The following is a 24,993-nucleotide window of genomic DNA, read 5'->3' as shown; positions in this document are numbered from 1 at the left end:
ACTTGATTTTTAGTCTTTGTTCTTATTGTATAAATAAAACTACTATGCAAGTGGGAAGTTAACACACAAACATTTGTATTTTGCCTGTCCTTATCAAGGAACCTGTTGTACACTAACCATTCATGTTTAAGTGTGTCTGGGCCCTGGTAACAAATATTTGTTATTGTGTTTTCAAAGTGTGTGCATGTTCTTAAAAAAATGTTTTGAAAAAGTTTAGTGGCCATTATCATCAAATTTGTTTTTCTTCCATATATATATATATATATAGTAGCTGTATTTATTTTATCATTAGTTCTGGATTTAGAATTTTTATCACATGCTGTTTTATAAGGTCCTTTATACTTGACAAATTGGTTTGCAAATTGTTGAAGGCTAAAACTGTTACCTATAATTATCATCCTCCATCAATTGTCAATCATGTCAATATGGGTTTCTTTTAAAAACAACTTATAGTTCAACCCAGATATGCTGCTGCTGAAGAATTTAACATTAACTATGGTATTTTTCAAATATAGCATTCATTAATTACACTATTCCTTCATTGAAAATGAAAAAAAAATATTTTAAATTGAATGCATCCAAGGGCTTTCCTGGATTAACCTTCAACAGGTATGCTCAATGCCTAGTACATACAAGTCTTAATACAAGTGAGAGCTATATGACCATTAAGAGCATTAAAAAAAGCTATATTGCTTCTGAGGTCTGCTTTGAAGATGGCATATGAATGTCTCACTCTGATTTTTGGTGATCCTGTTTTGTTGCGTTGATATTAATTTTTCGACCCACAACTTTTATTTCACACTAATCTTTTTCGAGGTCTATTATGATGGAAATTTTAGGTACTGTAAATTCAGAAAGGATAGCAAATTTTTTATTACTGCAATAATGTGAGTGGGTGAGTATCTAAATAATAAATTACATTCTGATACCTTTTAATCTGATTAAAATGCAAATCCTCAGATGATGTCCAAGCTTATTACAAGAAAACAAAGCTTGGACACAGGATCTATACTTAAATCAAATACATATATACCATTCCTATATCTGTGTGCTGATTTTTCTGCAAAAGCAATACTTTTTACACATTTTATTCCATTCTTCAAATTTGCAATAATAAAAGCACACAATAATTTGCAAAATCATGTGATTACATATAGGAAAAGGGCACCTAGGCATCTCATTCTAAATACTACACATGGAGCAGGTTCTGCTTACTCTTCCAGAGCACCTGAGATCATCTGTATTTTGTGGGTTCAAGTTGCTCAGTTTTCATTTTTCTAATTTGAATTTTAGTTTAAACTTTTCATCAAATAGTCTGAAAACAGAGAAATGTATCTGCTGAAAATGATTTATTTAGGTGCAGGGGTCACCACACTTCAAAATCTCCCTGGAAGCATATAACAGTGAAAAGTCATGTCATGAGAGGCCACTAGAGAGACATCAAGGATACCTCTGGGAGAAGTGAACTATTCTAAAACCACTCCGTTTAAGTCCTTCACACCTAATAAATCATTAAAGTAGACCTTTTACATCTTTGATATTTTTTTATGTCTCAAATACTACAGTACATACATGTATATGGCTAATGTGCTTGCTTTGCATCTATGAATGTTGTATTGTATAGCAGCAGCATTGTCTTATGTTCATCTACCCCATGTCATCAATATAAAATGATTATGGTGTTTCACTTTGTTTCACTTTGTATATATAAAAATGTTAAGAAAAAAAAAGTTTATTAAAAGATAAATAAATACAAATGCATAAAAATAATGTTAAAATGAAACATGTGTAAATGATATCTTAAATAATTATAAGTAAATAAGCTTCAATCAAATAAACAAAATTTAATACAACTTAAATACTTTGAAAGTTAAAAAAAAAAAAAACACATAACAATAAAGTTTAAAATTTAAGAAGCATAATTATTGTTAAAAAGTCCAAGTTAAAGTAAAAACAAGTCAAAAAAGTCCTCTGTTCCATAAATCCTCAAAATGGAAATGTTTCCTGCTCTTCTTTATTCCTTATTTCTATTGTTACATGTATCTGTAAATATATAATTTATGCATATGATATTAAATGAAAATAATTTCCCAACTTCTCTAGAGTTGTCATATGAAATTATAATTTACATTTTAATTGTCTACTGATTCTTATGTGGTCCAAGTTTTAATTTAAATTGAATGTTTCTAATTTCACTAATGTAAAACTAATCAGATGTGAAATAATTGCCAATGAGACAACTATCCCCAAAAAATCAAATGGAGTGGATAATTATGCTACACTAAAGCCTTCAATCATGAGAAAATCCCATAATGTATACCGGTATACTTAAGTTTGTTTTTAGATATTTGTTATTATTTTTTTGAAATTGAAATTATTCTTATTTTAATCTTAAATAATCAAAAGTATGTATATAAGCTTCAATAAAAAAAAACAAAAAAATTTAGACTTTTGATGTAAATAAATAATTTATTTTAATGACTTTATATGATATGTCTGATAAGAAAAGGTCAAAATCATATACAGCAACATATGTTCAAAGAAATTTTCCAATTTATTTATTCATTTAATTCAGTATCTTAACATGTTAAAGTTAAATTCATCACTATAATAACATATCAATCTGTTTAATAGATATTAATATATATTTTATGATATTAAATGTAAGTAAACGTCATAATTACAAACAAAATATCAGTATGAGAGCAAAATATAAAGTAAATGCACAAGTAAGTCTGCATTCAGGTTGAGAATTCAAACTCTCCTTGTGCAAGTTATCTGAACTAGGATTGCTGTAATCAAAGGTCTGTGGTTATCTATGACGGACGGACAGACAGACAGATGGACAACGGTATACCATAATACATTTGTACCTCTCATAAACGGGTGTATAAAAAGGAGGGTTCTTTTTCCAAATTGTCTTTGCCTAATGAATATTCTATTAAGAATTTCTTTTAAATATTTAGGAAATTTCCTTTTATCATTAAATGACATTTTATCAAAATAAATGTGAAAATTACTAAGAATATTCATTTCTAATGAAAATTAATCTTCAAAATGACAACAGATTATGGGTCTATTCTAAATTTAAAAAAAAATGGAAAATTAATAAAAAAAAAAAATCATAACTTCATATTACATTCCTTTAACTGTATCTGAACATGATTAATGAAAAAAAACACTGACTAGATTGTCTAAATCTTATGAAGAATATTTATATTTATATTTCAAGTAAAGACAGAAAATGGCAAAATGTTGACTTTCTTATCAGATAACCTATGTGTTACATCTGTGGTCAGTTTATTCATGTCAATATAATACTTCCATGGTTTATTGGGAAGAGTGATATATAAATTACAAGGACTTCAAACTGTGAAGCTAATCAGTTGTGAAATTTGAGATACCCTCAAATCTGAGGGCATTCTTCGAGCTGTACTATAAAATATATGAGCAATCAGGCATCCACCACCAATAAAACCTGGCCACAACACATACCTTGCCAATACTGTGGCGTTAAAAATCAACAATCAATCATGCACATATAATTTGTGTTTTTTTAGCATGGAAGGAGGGGCAGAACTGATACTTTCCTTCTGCTTAATATTTCATATACCTGAAATCTGTTCAAAATATTTTTCATGACCATATATGCATTATTTAACAAAAAAATGGTACTGTTGTTCACATAAACAAGGGTCTGGATGGGGTGTCCTCCATTTCTATATTATCAAATCTTTAAGGTCATTTGTTTCTATTCTTTATACTTTTTACCCATCATTCTCTTTTCTCAATAAATTAGCACAACATTATTCTCTATTCCTTATATTTTTTAGTCAATTTTTCTCTATTCTTTATACTTTTAGCCATAGTACTCTATTCTGTTGTTATTTTTTTTTTTGTCACACACTCATTGAACTAACCTGTTTACTATTCGAGAGAATCAAACAAATTATCACAAATGCTTTACACAACCGTAATAATTAAACTAAAATATAAATGCTATCATTGACAGGCCAAAATTAAAGTTTTATTTAAAATTGAAGTCTCACGCTGGGAAAGGGGCGTGGAAATTTCAGCTTCGAAAAAGGGGCAAATATATAGCCATAATTTGGCATAAACCGATCTGATCAATAAAATTTTGTTATGGATATTGTTCATATCTTTCTACTAACCATTAAAAGAATATTACTAGGATTTTGTGAGCACAGAAACCTACTATTCATGTGGATCTGTTGAAAAATGGCGTCGATTTATGTGCTTCCCTTTCGCAGCCTCAGTTGCAATTTGACACGGAGTGATGGGTAATTATGCAAATATTTAGGGACTCCAATCATCATAGATACTATTTTTGGTCATTTTATATTTAAATAGCCATTAGGATGCAAATGTGTCAGTTATTTTCAGAAGGGGAAAACACCCGCCATATTTTTATCTTCCAAAACAACAACGTCACTTGCCATTTTCAGATGTTTATTTCTTGTAAAATAAAATCTCCTAAGAAGAAAAAATAGCATGGTCACCTGTTAAACTTACCTATATAACTAATTGATGATGAAATGATGCAAGTTTAATTGTCTTTAATAATAAATTTCTTGAAAAATCAAACGTACACGATGTAAACAAATTACCGAGATGGTGCGATACTGTCGCCGTCTATGTAAAAATCGCGATTGTCGCCCTTGAATTCTTGTCCGTTACGTCATATGGAAGGAGGCGCAGAACTGACGTGTGGCTTTCCCACTGTTCAAAATGTACTTCCGTCTGTCGCTCTAATGAGGTTTTTTGAATAGGCACGTTAAATTGAATGATGAGCGGAAAGAATGCCACCATTATCCGATCTCGGTACGTTCAATGATGTAATGTTGTACTACGAATCTCTTGACCTATGCATTATGACTAATTTGTTTATTGACGGGTGCTTAACCTCCAGTAGCAATTATATCATATATATTCAAAACGCTGATGTGTCAGTATCAAATGAATATACCTGCTTTGTTCTAGAATGACAGTGTATAATATGCTAGCCCAAGTGGTAACTAGCTACAGGAATTATTAATATGCACAGTTCCTATAGCTAGTTTGTTTCGTCATTTTCTGTAGGTAAACATTCGATGATTTGATAATAAATGTAAAAGGCAGTGTAAATTATGATGTTTTTTTTAATTATATACATAAGTATTTGGCTTTTTTAACAAAGACAGTTTGGCTAAGTGTAGAATTTGCCTTCTATTAAAACAAAACGCATTCGTACAGGTTGTTCCCTTTTTTGAACTAGTACAATATTAGATCCTTTATCACAACTCACGAAATAATTTCATAACAAATATCACCATTACAACAATTGTGAGCTATGTTTAAATACTTTTACCAATATGAAATATAATACAATGATTTACTGCGACTTGATATAGTCAAAAGAAATGTGGCATCGTAAAACAGATTTCATAATTCCTTTTTTTTTCATATTGAAATTTCCAGTCTTTATCTATTGTCTCAGACTCGAGCACACCCTTTTCTGCAACGGGCATTCAGGAAAAAAGTTGTTTCGTAATTTGGTGAAAATTAGGTAAATTTCAAGTTGTAAGCTGCTGTTCACTATGATTTGTAGTAACCTACCCTTTTTTTAGAATAAAGCCCTAGCCCTTAAATTGACAAAGAACACGTACCAACTAAGACCAAATTGAAAATTGTTCATCATATTGATTGTTCTTAATGGACCTTTTACATTACATCATGTTATTAAAATCAGATCATGGTAAAGTATTGAGTCGCACTGGCCCTGTCCTTCCTCCTTTTTAATTATCAACCACAGACTCAGAATTTCATCAGTAAGTAAACCATTCTATAACAATTGCTATTGGTGCAGGAATCAATATAAAAATGGGGGTACATTTAATCAATTCTGGGCCAGAAATTAGCAATACGCTTGGACTGATTTTGCTGGATAACATTAGGTTATAAACGTAGCTGGTGATTGACTCACTTTTGAACTTCAGTATATTATATACATATACATATATAAGAGTTCAGGTCCTTGTCAAGGATGTCTCACGTTGATTTTTTTTTAGTCATGAAGCTCTTGTGTTTAAAAGCCAAACTTCAATTGGATTCTTGTCTTTAATAGTTTTTACTTGTACTTTTTCGTTCTCGAGGGGAGTCTACTGCAGTGTTTATATAAAACACACACTGGCTATGGATATCGAGTATTTTTTTTGTCCTGAGATTCAGTCAGACTCTCACGTACCTCGGTAAGCAACTGATAATAATGGCCGTTGCATAGCAGTGACATTGTATGGATTATATGAAAGGACTAAACATAATGCTCTTCAACTTCGTTATTCATTTGACCTGTTTAACTTTTTTAAATCGAGAGTCACTGATGAGTATTTTGTAGACGTAACGCGCGTCTGGCGTACAAAGTTTTAATCCTGGTATCTACGGTGAGTTTATTTACTTAACTAGCCTATGCAATCAAACAATGGTTGCACAAAAATATTGAAACAAGATCAATGCCAAAGTATACAGGCCAAATTTACACTATGCAGCGTAAATATAAGGATCATGAAGCAGTTAGTTGCTTTCTTAAATAGACTTAATGGTGTTTTGAGAAAATAAATAACACTATAAATTTACACCTATTTTATTTGGAGTTTGTTTCAATAATGTAGTCTTCTTGTACTTGCTTCATACTATCGAGTGTTTAAAGACAATGACGTCCACAATTTTTAAAAATGCTGTTCGGAACATAAGTAGTATTTGAAGGATTTTCCTGGGTTATCTTTCAGAAGGCTCATTGATTAAGGCTTGGAAATTCATTCATTCATGAAAACATAAAAGCTAAATTCAAAAAAGGACCTAAAATAAAGAGTAATAGAAGTCATACTGGTCTCTAAAGATCTGACACCACGAAAACGTGTCGATATGTATTGAGACACAGACACAGTTTATCGATATACCAATTCGTAATGGTGACCGTAAAACATATGACTTGTCGATTTCATACGTTCTTCCTTATGACTTTGTTTGAGCAATTTTTGTGTAAGGAGAACACCTCGGTTAACGAAGTCCGCATAATGTGAACATGTACGCGCGCGACGTATCAACTGAGATATGTAAAACGCCATACAACGTAACAGAGGTTATGATACTGCTGAGAAATAGGGAGTAGACAATTTGATAGTTGAAATCATAGATTCTAGTGTGAAGTCGTCCATTAGTGTCAATATCGAGGAAAAGATGAAGATATGAAGAAGACTTTCTACTTTCGGTAGTATCTATATTATTAAGTTCACTGGGATATATGAGATGTAATCACCTTTTCAAATATGGGTTATTAAGTGAGAGGACATCATCAATATATCTGAAAGTGAAATTAAAGAATTTTGTAAGATGCTTTTTCTTCTTTTTTTTCATTGAGAAAGTTCTGTATGCATTCTGTTTCATAAGAGTACAGAAACCAGACGGCTAGTTCTGGTGCACAATTCGTACCCATTGTAATACCAACTGCCTACTAGAATATCAATATATCAAACCCCAAAACAATGTTAGTATTTGATCGTTTATTACTAGTAGTATCCAATTTGTATCATGATTTCCTCTTTTATTTATCAATATTTATAGCGTTAATGCATAGAAGGCTTTTAGTAGAAATTTTCTATTATTCTTGAAAATTACACTTAAACAAAGTCCGCAATTCGATTTGCATGAAATGCATGTTGTTATCATTATCAATTTTGTATGGCATGTTTTTATATTCAGTCAATAGCTTTAAATAGCATGTGTTGTTTGGTTGATCCCTAATCAATAGAAAATGTTTCTCATGTTTTTATTTATTTTGTCTTAGAGTCTCAAAATAAAATTTTATGCAGCGAAAATCATGAAATAAAGTTGAGGATAGGAGTGCATTGAAAACCAATTATAATCAAATAGTGTTTTTTACGAATGAGATACCATTTCCGATTCTTCAGTATTTTTTTTCAAATTCAGCAAAATTTTACCAACATTATCGTTTTAAAAATGTCCCAAACAAATCGACCATCTTGATTATAATTACATGACGACATTTCATTATTTTAATGTCATCAGCAGTCAACATTTCCTTCGATCTCCAGTCACTTGACCAATGACAGCCTTGTAGTTGATATAATGCTGCATTTAATTAATAAGAAATATTAACAAGATTTTGTTCGCATGAGTTTATATGTTTTTACTTCCCCCTGCATTGCTCAAATGTTTTAACAATACACGACTACATACATGCGATACACAAAAGATCCCTCGTTGGTTTTTTTCCTTAAGATTTTGAAACCAAGTCAATTTTGATATGCACTATCGAAATATGCCAAAAAAATAAACCTTCATGACTTACTTTTCGAGATATTCATGCTGGAGTTCGCATGAGTTTATATGTTTTTACTTCCCCCTGCATTGCTCAAATGTTTTAACAATACATGAATACATACATGCGATACACAAAAGATCCCTCGTTGGATTTTTTCCTTATGATTTTGAAACCAAGTCAATATTTAAACGCTATACAAATTGATTGATGATAGGAAAGTTTAGGAATAGACTTATTTGCCTCAAATTTTATGCCCCCGAACTTGGCCGAAGTAGATTTCGAGTAATTAAATAAACCTCATGTCCGTTTTCCTTTGTAAATCCACGTTACCGATTTTATGACGTTAGTTAGTGACTTTTCCGCGAATTTTGAATGATTATCAATAACAACAGTTGTCAAAACAACGCGTTAAATTTGGATGAATCATTATCTGTCCTTGCTACTGTATTTTATGCCTTAAAAGATTGTCATAACTTTGTTTCAACTGTCTATTTCATTTTTTGTTCTAATTGTCAACTTTAATAGCACATGACTTTATGTCTTACATACACTCACTTGCTCTCTACTTCTTGTAGGTACTTAAATAATGTCTTTTTTGACCGCTTCTCTGGAAATAAAAGAAATATCCCCCACGAAAATACTTTGTATCGATGTATTGTTCTTTAACAAACTTTTTACAAGTACAAGGATTATTTTCACTTTTGTTCTAGGAGTTAACTGATCACACAATTCCGTAGTCCTTGAACAGAAATTTTCTCTTTTCTCTTCAAAACACAGCAGATTGAAAAGGTTCTTTCTCGAATGAATCGGCAATATAGTTTTTAATAACTGCTGTACACTATTGAAATCTATTTACAAAATATTACTAATACCACCACAAATGACATGCAAACAGAAGATCTTTACTTAAAGAGTCATCCTAATTCTAATAAGGTATTTGATAAAGATAATCAAATAATCAAATAATCATGAAATATTTGGTCTGGTAATCGAATAATCACTTAAAAAAAAACGGCCAAGTAATCACATAATCAAAAACCCCATGAAGAGGCTCAGGAATTCAGACAAATATTCAAGAAATTATAAATAATACAAAATGTTTGGATAATTATTAATTATATGACGTATACGAATTATATACGATTCCCCCTCCCATTTCCCCCTAAGAAATTGTCTTATTAGTTAAGATAAGATAAGGTACGATATTTTTTATCAACCAATCATGGTGCCCAAAATTTGAGCAATATTATCAAATGAATTATTACACAATAATACACAGTAAATGATTAGAATGAATAGAGTGATTGTATAAGTACATTTAAACAAAAAACTTGTATACACATTTACACAAATTAACATTGTATAAACAATGTCATTGACAAAACATCAAGTCTTTTAGAAGCCACTGTGACCTGGAGAAAATATGTTTTCTTAATAAATTTATAGACCGTGGCCTATGGAAAACAACTCCTGATCGATTTTTTAATTTTTTAATTTTTCAAATTTCTAGGAGTTTCTTTCGTTCTTCAAATAGGGAGTGCACTAATTTATATAAGTTTGAAGTAACAAACAAATCTTCAGAAGAAAGAATCCAAACAAATTTCATCTCATCAGATATCTGTAAAAAAAATTTAAATCTAAGAATTAAATTAGATAGATGATGAGATCTTGTATCTTTCAGAATAGGACATTTTAAAAGAAAATGTAGTTCATCTTCAACTGCATTCTTCCATAGCTTACACTTTCTGTTTTCAGCTTTTATAACAATATACCTTCCTCTTTCAATTTCAAGGTCATGACAGCTAGTTCTAAATCTTGTAATTATTTGCCTGTCTTTTTTAATTTGTTCTTAAATATGGTTTAAACATTTGATGTTTTTATGTTAACTCCAAGTGGAAATTTTCAAAGTTTATTATGGATTTTCTCTAGTACAAGATCATCTGTTTCTTCAGAAATAAAGTTATCCATATGTTTTTGTTTCTTAGGTTGTATGTAACCCCAAATTTCAGATCCATACAACAAGATGGGTCGGATTGTATGGTTATAAATATGTAGTACTAGGTTTTGGGCTTTCCATTATAAAAATCCTCCTTAATTTGGAATAGGCTTTCATTCCTTTATTATTCAGCTCTTTCTTTGCCTGTTGGAGGCTCTCAGATGCTGAAAAATTTTATTCCTAAGTATGTGTTGTTCTGTACACATTCTAAAGTCTGGTTTCCTAAGGCCATTGTAATATGCTTATGCCGTCCTGATTTGTTAAATACAAGAACCTTGGTCTTTTTGGTGTTAACTGTCATTTCCCAATCTATTATATATTCAAATAATTTATTAACAAAATTTTGATGTCCTTGCTCAGATGATAATAAAAGAACTACCTCATCAGCATACATTGAAATATTTAAGGGGTGTGTGTTCAATAGTACTGGGTCACATTTTTTGTCAAAATAGTTTGGCAAATCATTTAAATATATGTTAAAGAGGCAGGGACTAAGAAGATCCCCTTGTTTTGCTCCTATATTTTATTTAAATAGGTTAGTCCTGTGTAGGTCTATTTTTACACAGGTTTCTGTGATACATACATTTTATAATGTCATAAAAAAATTCCATAGATTGCCAAGTTTTAGTTCTACGTGTTTCACATTACACATTTATGGAACGCCACAGCTGTCTTATATGGTATTCTGATATTACTTTATGTTGTATTATTATTACTTTATGATATTTAGTCTTTACATAATATGGTTTTGACATTACGTAATGATGTTTGGAATTACTCAATATGGAATAGTCATTACTTAATGATATTTCGATATTACATGATATGGTTTCGTAAGGACTTGATATAGTTCTGTCATTACTTAATATGGTTTTGTCGTAACTCGATGTGGTTTCACCATTATTTAATGTGGTTGTGTTATTAAGCAATATGGTTTAAACATTACTTGATGTGTATGTGGCTGAACGTAATGTAGCTGTTTCATTACATGATATGGTTTTGTTATTTCGTAATGATGATTTGCCAGTTCCTTATATGGCTTTAAAATTACATAATGATGTTACAAAATTTGACGATTTTACACTACATGATGTGTTCGTTCTAGTTTTTGATGTGGTCCTGTCATTCTTTGATGTGGTTATCACATTACTTGATGAGGTAAAACCACGTGACTTTTTGGGAAAAACTTGTTAGATTTCCATGTTTTATTTGCCTCGGATGAGTGTGGCAATCCATCGAGTTGGAGTTCAAATTAAAGTTCGGGTTACTGTTCGAATTAAACTTTGAGTTAGTCTTCGATTTAAACTTCGAATAATTTTCGATTTCGAGTAAAAATTTAAGTCATAATTAGAATTAAAGTTCGATTTAGCATTGAGTTTCGAGTTGAACTTCGAGTTTGAGTTACCTTTTGAGGTAGACTTCGAGTTAGACTTTGAATTTGAGTCTCATTAGAATTAAGATTTCAAGTTGAAATTGGAGTTATCTAATACGAGTTCGTATTTAAATTTTCTTTCGCGGATCAAGGGCTTTTGATCGGGCTTCCGAAAAAAGGGTTTAGGGGTATGCGTACAAAAGATAAACAATGTTACAGTATACAAAACGCCACATAGAAATCGAAATTAAGTTAGATGTGATGTGATTGCCAATGAGACAACTTTCCACCAGAGTTTAAATGCAGTGGATGAAAGCAATTATACATGCAGGCACCCGTAACTAATAACTAAACAACTTACGAAAAACAAATATGACGCACATGAAACAACGACAACAATTGAATTACAGGCTCCTGACTTGGGCCAGGCACATAAAGAATGTGCACGTGGCGGAGTTAAACATGTCTGTGAGCGCTAAACCCTAACCCTACCATGGGTGAATGGTGTAAAAGCACAACACAAGAATAAACTGTAAAAATCAGATGCAATTGGCTTAACTCTATAGATCGGTATGACTGAGCAATATAAATCCATCAAAATCCTAGGGTGATCTCGGGTGCTCCGGACTAGTAAGCAGATCCTTTTCAACGTGTGGCACCCGTCGTGTTATTCGTGAAAGTACAAACCCAGGGATTTGGTCACATTCGAGGAAAAGAGGACGGGATTGCGGTTACGACAACTGCAACATATCCGTTGTCACTTGTGAAACAGATATACCAAAAAGTTTAGTTTTTTTTTTCAATTTAGTGCGAGGTATATCAGAGAATGGAATTTATAAAAATATATATTAAAAGATTGATATTCGTACATGTTCAAATGATAATACTCGCTTAAAAAAAATCGGAGAATTCTTATTTTATAGAATTGATGCTTTGTCGCTTAGTCCGATCCCCCCATTTCCCTGTAACTTTAGTGTGAGTTGATTTAAAGTGTCTCATTTGTTGACAATAAAGTACATGTCATTTGATGTGTGTGATGCCTGTGCTATTAATGTCGCGGAAGTGAGACACAACAAACCTATATTCCGTCGTCGGCGTCTTCATTATTTAGATTGTTATGTTACTCGTTTGAACTGTTTTTACATTTGTCATTTCTAGACCCTTTATAGCTTACTATGCGGAATGGATTTTGCTCATTGTCTTCAACAACATACAGTGACATATAGTTATAAACTGCTGCGTCATTTGATATGTTGTGGAGTGTTGTCTCATTAGCAATCATACCACATCTTCTTATTTTTATATAAGTTTGATTTGCATTAAATATTACCAAATTAAACTATTTTGTCATGATAAATTTGTAAACCTCCATGAAATGTTATAAAACTTGTATAGGAGTTAATCTTCTATATCGAGATAAAGCATGTACAGAAAAATCATTTTTTATTAATTTTGTTTTTTACCGATCAATGGACGTTTTACAGTCAACATTACACTTTTACAATGACAGCAGCAATCTCAGGCGAGACAGAGGGTTCCGTGGAATTCTTCTCGAATTTATTGTAATACTGCTTCCATTTGAGAACTAAGGGAAAAAACGGCAGGACCAAGTGGTTTGAAGATAGCCCCCTTATGTCCGAAATATTGATATTTGTTTTGTACTTTTTTTCTTATTTTTTTCTGCCGATCCCCTTTTTCATACCAAATAACTCTGAACAACAACTCGAACTTTAATTAGAACTTTAACTCAATGGATAGCGACACTCATCCGAAGCACATTAAACAAAGGACATATGGAAATCGGTCTAAAAATAGAACTAATTTTTTCCAAAATGGTCACGTGGCTTTACCTCATCAAGTAATGTGATAAACACATCAAAGAATGACAGGACCACATCAAATACAGGAACAAACACATCATGTTGTGTAAAATCGTCAAATTTTGAACCATCATTATGTAATGTTAAAGCCATATAAAGAATTGGCAAATCATCATTACGAAATAAAAAAACCACATCATGTAATGAGACAAATACACAACGTTAAGCCACATACACATCAAGTAATGTTAAAACCACATTGCCAAATGACACAACCACATTAAATAAACATAATGATGAAATCACATCGAGTTATGACAAAACCATATTAAGTAATGAAAAAACCATATCAAGTCAAAACGAAACCATATCACGTAAAATCGAAATATCATTAAGTAATGACTATTCCATATTAAGTTATATCAAACATCATTATGTAATGTCATAACCATATTATGTAATGTCATAACCATATTATGTAAAGACAAAATATCATCAAGTAATGATAAAACAACATAACGTTATATCAGAGTACCACATAAGACAGCTGTGGCGTTCCATACACATTAGTTTTCAATCTATTGATTGACTATGTGTAACAAATTCAATAGAATAAAAACAAAACTATAACGTTTAAATTGAAATATGGGATTTTGTTAATTTCCGTTTATTTCATAAATCGTTTAAGACAATGATAACTCAGAGTATCAGAATAAAATATTATAAACAATAAAACTATTTCTTTTTTTTTCTTTTTCTTTTTATGAGACTAAAATACGATTAAAGATAGTTTCTACAAGTAGAAAAAAATACTTTTATCATTTAACCTATAGAAATCACACAAGGATATATCTCTGTGAAAACGATGTTGCGATTATTATTTTTTGTTACCATGGAAAGTTAATTGTACCTGTTTGATAAGTCTGGCTAATTAGACAGGTGTTTTATATATTTATGAACTTTTAGCAGTGGAATGGTTACGATTATAAACAAACGCATCCATGCAGGATATGTGTCTTCAAAAGAATCATTACTTATTGTTCTGTATGTACATTTTTCAATCTTTGATTAATTTCAAATTGAAGAAGAAAAACCAAGTCGAGTAATCAAACTAACAAGTCGATAAAGACAGGCACCACTAAGGCTAAAAGACAAACAACGAAAGGAAAAACAATTCAACAATATACCACATAGAAAACTAAGTTATTTCAAAGTAATCACGATTACATGCTGAAAGGAAAGTCAGATTCATCAATTACATTTCAAGAGAGGATAATTGAACTGTTATTATAATCAAAACAGTTAGAACACTTACAATAGATATAAGAAGATGTGGTATGAGTGCCAATGAGCCAACTCTCCATCTAAGTCAAAATTTATAAAAGTAAACCATTATAGTTCACAGTACGGTCTTCAACACGGAGCCTTGGCTCACACCGAACAGTAAGCTATAAAGGGCCCCAAAAAATTACTAGTGTAAAACCATTCAAACGGGAAAACCAACGGTCTAATCTATATAAAAAACGAGAAACGAGAAACACTTATGAACCACATCAACAAACGACAACTACTGAACATCAGATTCCTAACATGGTTAATCCCTACAGTATATTGACCGATTTTATTTAAGTCATAAGCCTTCTAGAATAATGCTGTTTTGTCTTCCTAAATAAATATTACCTTTCTGCTAATGACTTAATCCAGATGTTACTCGTTTCACATTTTTTAACTGGGATCCTTTTATGTCTGAGTATTATGGACTATTACTATTATTGAAGGGTCAATGAGTGACATTGAAATGTATAGATATTGTTTCCCGTGTTCTTTGGGTATGGTTTATAATTTTTCGGAATTTTCGGCTATTGATGATCTTCAACTTCGTTATATTTGATTTGGCTTTATAACTGTTTTGATTCGAGCGCGCATGGTGAGTCTTATGAAGACTATACAGCTGTTATTGGCTATCATACCACTTATTTTTATATTGTTATGAGTAAACCACCCACTTATAAACTAATGAAGTTCTCATTGAATTTAAACTAAAATGTTATTCAAACGATTCTATTTATGATGTTAAGACGTGCTGCAATATAAATACTCTTTTTTCGAGGTAAACTGCTCGTTGCTTCTTTCGCTTTAATTTTCTGGGTTTTAGTGTATGTTACTGCAGAGTAAAGGTTAGTTTATAATTGGAAAGTTGGAATCGTCACATTTGTCATAAATTCTAGTTTGAAGTCGTCCATCTGTGTCAATATCGCGAAAAAGATCAAGATATGAAGCAGACCTTCTAGGTTCGGTATTATCCTTTCAAATTCAATGGGATGTATGAGATGCAAACATTCACAGAAATGTGGGCTATTGAGTAACAGGAAATCATCAGTATACATGTATCTAAAAGTGAGAAAGTGAAATGAAAGGACTTTGCAAAATGTTCTTTTTCTTTTCGTGTTTAAGAAGGTTTTGTAAGAGTTCTGCCTCGTATTCGTATATAAACAAGTCGGAAAGAATTATTGCAAATTTAGTACCCATTGGAATAACGACGTCTTTTAAAATATCAATCCCCCAAACTCACAAAGAATGTTATCGATCAAAAAGTCAAGCATTTTAATTATATCATCTTCGTAGTATTAGTTTTTGGAATCAGTGCTGTTCTTTACAAAATAACATTGTTCATGACCTAAAACGAGAAAGAAACTTTGATTCTAATTTGTGTGGATGTGACGATGTATTCGAACTTTCAGTTGTGCATGGGGAATAGTAGTGTACAGAAAACAATCATAAGTGTATATTAGCATTGTCTACTTCCTATTGTATTTGTTAATCGGAAGGGTTGTTGAGGCTTCCTAGCTAGATCCTCATTTTGATATTTCTTTAACAAAGGGAACTTAGTGTAAAAATCTGTGTCTATTGATATATGTTTTCGTATTAACCTTGAATTTGCACTATTCATAATAGATTAAAGTATGAAGATGCAATATGACGTGCTATGAAACAATTTTTCTGATGTTAGAGTTGTACCATTCACAATAAATTTAAAATTAAAGAAATGGCGTGTTGCATTTTTCGAGAGAAAAAAAACATCGATCATTCACTTTTCTTCAAAAGGTCATTAAGCGACTGCATCTTATCGTATGACAATACCACTCGTACTACAGGAAATACAAATTGTATAGTCATGTGCACGTAAAGTGTTTAACTCGGAACATTTAAAACTATAAAATACAAAACAAAGATGAGTTCAAAGAAGTTCGGTTCCTTATTTAGACATCTCTTTGTTTCTAAAATAATGCTAAATGATTTGTGTATTGTTATGTTAATTTAAATGAAGAAACATGAAGTGAATCAAAATACATTTTATCACTACTCTCTCCTTTCCTAGCATGGATAGCATATAAAAAATTAGTAGCTATAACACTGTAAACTTTAGCACAAGTGTGAAATATATTCACAGAAAAGCTATCCATAGAAAAGAAAGGTTATGGGGTATCCATGCAGTCTTTTGTAACAAGGACTATCGCAGATCTGTCATTAACCTAGAAATACATGTTTTGTTCTCAACCGACCTTTACTGTCAAAACTGCCAAAGTCAAGACAAGATGTACATCTGATTGTATCTGTGGTATCTGTTATTTCGTGCTCAATAGGGATCAATGCGATCCGATTAACATGTTCAGTGTACGATTATCATTGCAATATCGGTAGTAATTCAATTCAGTGAATTTGTAAGGACATTTGTTTTGAGAATTTCTCACAAATGAAAACTGGTTCCGATCAGTCTGTTCCCTCAAGAGTTTCCAGTCTAGATATTACATCAGGGAATATATAAAAAAAGTGATTAACTGAAGAAAATAAGTTTTACTGATTCATGTGTTGAGTCATTTGATTGTTGTTTTTTTTTTTACTAAAATGCATATAAATAACGATGTACAAATGCTCTTGACTATATATAAACAGGATGTGACATTGGAAGTCATCAATATATGGGGGGCGCTTAAGGTAGAAAATAAGACTGGCTATTATAAGAAATAAGAAGTTATTGCTTAAACAGAAATGGACATTCAATACAAGTATATCTATAGCTGGGTGGTAGTTTGTTCTTACATTTATGGTAAGCACAGTTATGTTTCCACATTTTAAAGAAGTAGATACTTGAAACGTGAGTTAAACATGCACATCAATTGCTTCAGAGTTAAATTACAGCCCCAGTACGTTATTATATGTGATATGGAAGACAACTAACATGCAGGCAGTAATACGGTTACTACCGCTGACATTGAGAGAGTATGTTTGTTTTGGTCAAATGGTGTTTTTGAGTTACTGTCTCATTGATATTACCTACCTCTCTTTATATATATATATAGTTTAATTTTGAAAACAAAATATTTAAATTCTACTTCCAGACTTTTCTACAGCTGAATATACTGTTACAGGACATGTCCACTCCTCAATCATATTAAACTGCTCATTAGATGGAACCATTACATGGTACGGCCCTGCCAAAAATCCTCCTCCACATGAAGCTGTTTATTCCTGGAAGAACCAATTAAATGCTCCCGATATTCCGGATAACTTGAGACCAAGATTGTCAGTGGTAGGAGATTTTTATCATGGGAGATACAATCTAAAAATAAAAAAACTACAGGTTACCGACCAAGGACTGTACATGTGCGAACTCAAAGGTTCGATCGACAAATTCAGGTTGAAAGTAATAGGTATGGATTAAGTTAATTTGCATCCTGGTATGTAGATCAAGTTCTAAATCATTCAGAGTCTATATGAATTGTAAATAAATTTTACAAAAAGAATCAAAGATCTGCAATCAACATGGAAAAACATCAAAATATAATACACTACAATTACTGAAGAGGTTAATGACTTGGGATAGACACATGAAATGTGGCGAGGTTTCTATCAATCGTATCAATTTTAGTTTTTAATATTTTCGGGTCCAAACTGACATTTTAAGATCTTAAACAATTTCTGGTAAAAATTTTCGTGAAATCCTTTGAATAGAATTACTTTGAATGTAATTGAAATGAAAAAGCAGTTTATTTCTTTCAAATGAACTTTATATGATTTTTAAAAGAAAAAACCGCACTGAAAATTGATGCTCTTTTGTATGGTTTTTATCGAATGCTTCAATAATGAAATTTTTTTGTTGTTGCTTGTACTATGGGAATGTTTTAACTTAACAATCAAGAAATGTCGTCTACAACTGGAATAACGCTTTTTATAATAAAAATAACAAACGTAGCATTTGAAGAGCTTTACTGTGTTTTTCTTATGAAGGATCACATTTGTATTCCTTAATATTAAATAATGAATGATAACATGGAAGGCTACATTTTCAAACAGGACCCACAGGAGAAGCCAAAAACTACTATGGACAACTTTGACTGAGGGAATCGCTGTTCTCCAGTAGATTAAAAAAAAAACATCTGATCGAAATCAATATTTAATTAACAACAATACAATACTTTATTCTCTAAAACCCTATACAATCAAAGGTACAGAGAATGACATGCAAAAATAATATACAAATAATACATAGTATGGTAGAGGTGAGTTAACATTGTTGTAGTATGAAATACAATATAAAAAAAAAACAAAAAAAAACAAAAAAAAACAAAAAACAACTTTGTAGTGTGCTTTAGACAGGAGAACCGATTTTCTCGTTGATTTTTTTAATTAGTTTACACAGTCTTTTAAGAAGAGAAATCTTCTTTGTGTTAAAAAGTTTCTCAAGTTTTATTATATTTGAGTGACTTAAATACAGTTTCCTTTCATTTTTCAGTGCAGGACATTGTAAAACATAATTATATTCGTCTCATATCTCTGATCTGTCGCAAAGTGTGCATTTTCTCTCTGATCTTTCTACATTTGTCCATCGACCTCTTTCGATTTGTAAATTATAATTTAGTGTCCTAAATTTACAAAAAGTTATAACATCTTTATTTGGAAGTATTTTTAGATAGTCTTCAAATGTTGAATCTTTCTTGAAGATTTTATAATTCAAACATTTTGGGGTGTTTTGAATTTCCGAAAGCCATGTTTGCTTAAATTGATCTGCAAGTCGAAGTTTTACCGCTTCAACTAACCATTTCGTGTTATTACCATTAATTACTTATACCAGTGCTGGGGGAGATTACTACTATATTAAAACATTTATAATTTTTATAATCAGAATTGTTAACACAATTCTGCTCTTCTGATTGTTCTTATTCAGTATATTAGAACCACATTATTACTAGTATCTAATCAATGGTTTTTTGTTGATAATTATCTATTTATCATATTTCACTTTTGATTCGTCAATCACTATTCAAATCCAAATAGTAAAATAACAAAACTACCGAACTCCAAGGAAAATTCAAAACGGAAAGTTCCTTATCAAAAGGCAAAATCGAAAGCTTGAACACATCAAACGAATGGAAAACAACTTCATATTCCTGACTTGGTACAGGCATTTCCTTATGTAGAAAATGGTGGATTAAACCTGGTTTTATAGCTAGCTAATTTATAAACCTCTCACTTGTATGCAATCGCATAGAATTCCATTATATTGACAACAATGTGTGAGCCAAAAAAAACCAGACATAATGGGTAAAAATGTCAAAAATTGGGTTACAGCGGTCTACATTGTGTTATAATCTTACTCACTGTAAAAACAAATAACTATTTCAACAAAGAAAAACAAAAGGGCATATAGACACTCTATAGACAAATACATAAGCAAAAATGAAAGACAAGAATACAAAAATGACCATAGCACAAAAGTATATTACCAAAAAATGGACTAAACAAGGTTTTCGTTGCAACACTCTACTACAGCTTGTTCAAATTGCATTTTTGTATAAATATACTCAGAAAATTAATGTCACTTTTCAGATAGACTTTTTTGGGAATTACGAGAACCCTGTAAGTGTAATAAGACGTTAAATAGTAAAATCAAAAAGTAAGATGTGTTGTATATTGAATTTCTTTGTAAATGATCAAATCCTTTTAGTTTATTTTTCGCTTTTATAGGAGATTTAACTGTAGAAGTATCTAAGACAAGCTATGTTGGAACGATAGGAGGTTCTGTAACTTTAGGTTGTATTGTTTCCTCTAAAACCAGTCCTGTCAGTCATGTATGTTGGTATTTTCTGAATCAATCAAACGGAAGCTATATACTCCTTAAACCTGATATTATTAAATACAGCAAGGCCACTCCTAATAATCCATCACTGACAATACAAAAATTGGAATTAAGTGATGATGGACTATATATATGTTCGGCAACAAACGAAGCTGGGGTTACTGGAAACAGCACTACATCAACACATTTAACAGTTATCAACAATGACAAACCAGGTAAAATATCTACACAATTTCACTTTTTTGCATTAGGGTTAAGCATACGATCGTAAATTACCCGCGTAAGCATTCTTTGACGATGTTTCCAAATATGTTAAGAAATATGTGATGGCTTTTATAAGAGCAACTTAATATACATGTTCGTGTGTTTTGTTTTTTATTTGTTGATTTTTTATCACTATTATTTTTCTCTGTTCCATCTTAAATGACGCCAACGCACTTACTAGTATTTCAAATAAATTTTTGAAAAATTAAAACTTGCTTTTTCTGCTTTAAAATGTAATCATTTTTATTTACTCATTAATTTTCCATACTTAAATGTAAAATTGTGTTACGTGCTGTAGACAAAATGTTTATCTTTGCAGATTCCACTGGCAAAAAGATTGCATATATATTCGTTTCGATTTGTTGTCTTCTTGTATTGGTAATCATAACGATCCTTACTCTGAAGAAAAAGAAACCAATATTTCTACTGCAAATAGCACATAGATTTCAGAAGGTTGAAGATGACGGCAAGTATTTAGAAATTCAGATTTTAATGCAGATAACAGATAATCATGTAAGAGATTTATAAAGGTGTAAAGTAATAACAAAACATCACGACCCCCCCCCCCCCCCCCCCTCCCATATTAACAATTTCTTTTAACATAAGCATTTCTACTCTCTTGAAATTTCTTGACCTAGCAACAAACAGAAGCAAAATAAGATTATATTGTATAACAGGGAACATATAATAAGGTTATGTTTTACCCCTTGAGTTAAAAGATCGAAAATACAAATGTGCCCCTTGATATCAATTAACGTGAAGGTACCCAAATTGCACCTATTTTGACAGTTTTTTTCACCTACGTTCATTTGAGAAACCGACAAAAGTTTTCATTCTGTGTTTATTTTATAGATGTATATGAAGCTATGTGGAAAGACATGCCTAATGTCAAATGATAAAAAACCCGAATTGTTTAGTCTCTAAGAAAACCTATAAGATTTCCTCTGCTTTTTTGCATAATAGTTGCAATTTGGATACTCGGTGCAATTTAAGTTAATAATAACGGATCTGAATTTTAATTTGTGCATTTGCCTTCAAATTTCAGGTTTTTTCATAAATGTTTAGATATGATCATGAGCTCCAGTATTTCTCGAATAGATATTTTACAACAAGCTTTATATGTCTCATACAAAGATCTTGATGTGACTCAATTATCTGTTTGGGTAATGTCGATCGTGTTTGAGTTTACCAAAATCTATATAAAAATGAATGTTTTTGGTTTAATATTTCAATTGGCACATGTTTATGGCGTCACAAATATTATGTGTGCACTAAAATGGCTATGATATATCATCATAATTCATTTATCTCTAAAATAAACATGATTTTAAAAGGATTTGCTAAACATACTATTTTTGATATTCAAGGGACCAAATAATGACTCTCATCATACTTCATGTCGATCAGTTGTGAATATCTATTCTTGTAGATTAGAATAAACACGATACATTTGCTGCTGAACTTTATAGAAACAACCAGGAATAAATCCTTCTTAGTTTTCTTTTAAATAAATAACATCGACACAAACTCAGATGAGTCGTAACACAGCAAGCTAGCTTCAGAATATACGCGTAAAACCTTTTTCAATCGTTTCACCATTAAATCAAAATGCGTGTAGTGCTACACATTGCTGTTGAACGCAATTTTGAAGCAAAATTGGAAAAGATTACGTATTTCTGTAAAATTTGCACCAAAGGACATACATAATGGCATAGTCTTAATTCCACTAGAATGGTTTTTTCATTTAGAATTATCTGAAAATACGCCAAAAATATTAATAAATTCCTAAACTTCATGCTGTGAAATTAAGTAATTTAGCTACAAAACTTTTAGAAAATGTCTGATGTGAAATAAACTCGGGGAAAATTGTATCTCTTTTAAATTATATAATTGTTCATTAACTTTTTTGTGTGGATTTTTTTTTTCAGATTCTAAATTGTGGGATGCATTTGTATCGTTTAAGTCAGAGGAGGAAGATATCCAATTCGTTTTTCAAAACCTGTACCCTAAATTGGAAAAACAACTGGGATTTAAATTGTGCATTCATCATAAGGACTTCTTACCAGGAAAAGGTCAATTAATAAGCCTTTATGAATAAAATAAAGTTGTAAACTGGGATATACATCAATGCGTCAGAGACTAAAAGCACACAAACCCACTTCAAATCTATAGATGACAATTGTCTACCACTTATTTCAAGCTCTTAATCGCCTGGAGTCTATACAGACAATGAATAATATAACAGAGACTAAAAGAAAGCCATACCACCAGCACCTGCTTGAAATCTTTGGTTAAGAAAAATATAGCAGTGCAAGGTGACCAGTTAAAAATTTAAAATCGAAAATGGATAAACAACCCAATCGACAAATGAAATATAATAAATAATCAGTCAAAAAAATCATCACTTAGAAAATGAAAGACTGAGCAATACAAAACCCCATGAAAAATATCTCCATAGGAAATTTTTAATATGAATGCTAGCATCACCACAGCAAACCCTGTCAAATTTTAAATCTTTTCATCTCATACTGGATATAAAGGGTAAGATTTATTTTTTTCAGCCATCACTGCTAACATAATTGACGCCATTGCCAACAGCCGCAGAACAATAATGATCATCAGCAAAGAATATTTGCAAGGAGGCTATACCACTTTTGAATACGAAGTGGCTCATACTGAAATGATCAACAGTAAATCAAAACATAAAATAATTCCAATTTTTCTGGATAAATTTGACAGCTGTCAAGGTTTAATGGATGAAACTCTAAAATGTATTGTACAATCCGTAACTTATATCACGTGGCCTAAAGGAACCAATCAAAAGGCTGCAGACTCTTTCTGGAAAAGACTAGAATTAGCCATGCCGAAGAAATCAAAGAAAGATCGTACAGACTGTTGTGAAAATTCGTCTTTGTTAAGACGAAGCATGATTTGAAAGATTTAGTTAATTAAATTAAACTGATGACAAAAAAAATGAAGGAATAATCAAATATTAAGATAAGCACCACATTCACATTCAGTATAATAATGTAAAAAAAAGATGTGGTATGATTCCCAATTAGACAACTATCCACCAAAGTCCGAATGACGTGGGTTAAAGCTACTATATGTCACTGCTTCAACAAAGATCAAAACACACAAAGTAAAGTCAGCTATAAAAGGCCTCGACATGACAAAATTTGAAACAATTGAAACAAAAAAACCAATGGCGCGATTTATGACCAAAAAAAAACGAAACACATATATGACAGACATAACTCAACGACAACAACTGAATAAGTGCCTGATTAGAACTCACAACATCAGTGTTGACAGGCTAGTCATACAGTAGTTTAACTACTTTTTAGACCACTCGGCCACCAAGGCCCCTTTATTTTTTTTAAATGTTAGTCCATAATTTATTGGAAATTTGAGGATTTTAACGCCGTGACCTGATTTAAAATCTACCTCAAATATTTAACATAACTTTGATAAGATCAATTAAGACTGTAAAACTTTAATTTCGTTAGTACGCCTCCTAGTCTGCCATTTTTAGAAAAAGCTCTTTTTATGCACCACCTAGGGCCATTTTGTTTTTCGGTCTGTGCGTTCGTCCGTTCGTTCCCCTTCAGGTTAAAGTTTTTGGTCAAGGTAGTTTTTGATGAAGTTGAAGTCCAATCAACTTGAAACTTAGGACACATGTTCCCTATGATATGATCTTTCTAATTTTAATGCCAAATTAGAGTTTTGAACCCAATTTTACGGTCCACTGAACATAGAAAATGATAGTTCGAGTGGGCAGGTTAAAGTTTTTGGTCATGGTAGTTTTTGATGAAGTTGAAGTCCAATCAACTTGAAACTTAGTACACATGTTTCCTATGGTATGATCTTTCTAATTTTAATGCCAAATTAGAGTTTTGACTCCAATTTCACGGACCACTGAACATAGAAAATGATAGTACGAGTGGGCATCCGTGTACCATGGACACATTTTTGTTTAATAATTAAATTAGCAAATAATGATGGAAAAAATAAAAGAATAATGTTCTATAATATTACCCCGGATTTTGGTGGGGTTTGTGT

The 24,993-nt window shown here is 31.4% G+C and overlaps 1 protein-coding gene and 1 long non-coding RNA gene across 2 annotated transcripts; one reads left to right on the top strand and one right to left on the bottom strand.

Moving 5' to 3' along the window:
- Window positions 1-1,716: 1,716 nt before the first annotated feature.
- Window positions 1,717-4,333, bottom strand: LOC127734509 (uncharacterized). The gene is made up of 2 exons (XR_007997634.1): window positions 4,173-4,333; window positions 1,717-2,043 (listed from the first exon to the last, which is right to left on the bottom strand). It is a non-coding gene; the product is annotated as an uncharacterized LOC127734509 (long non-coding RNA).
- A 13,165-nt stretch (window positions 4,334-17,498) lies between these two features.
- LOC127734501 (single Ig IL-1-related receptor-like) lies at window positions 17,499-23,900 on the top strand. The gene is made up of 6 exons (XM_052244405.1): window positions 17,499-17,637; window positions 17,930-18,241; window positions 20,556-20,882; window positions 21,251-21,397; window positions 22,860-23,003; window positions 23,493-23,900. The coding sequence occupies exons 1-6, from the start codon at window positions 17,580-17,582 to the stop codon at window positions 23,864-23,866; spliced, it is 1,362 nt and encodes a 453-aa protein (XP_052100365.1). The 5' UTR covers window positions 17,499-17,579; the 3' UTR covers window positions 23,867-23,900.
- The last annotated feature ends 1,093 nt before the right edge of the window (window positions 23,901-24,993 follow it).

The sequence above is a fragment of the Mytilus californianus genome, unplaced genomic scaffold, assembly GCF_021869535.1.
Source record: "Mytilus californianus isolate M0D057914Y unplaced genomic scaffold, xbMytCali1.0.p SCAF_3, whole genome shotgun sequence".
Classification (NCBI taxonomy): domain Eukaryota; kingdom Metazoa; phylum Mollusca; class Bivalvia; order Mytilida; family Mytilidae; genus Mytilus; species Mytilus californianus.
Note: the sequence above shows the minus strand (reverse complement) of the source record. Positions and strands in the feature narration are given on the sequence as shown.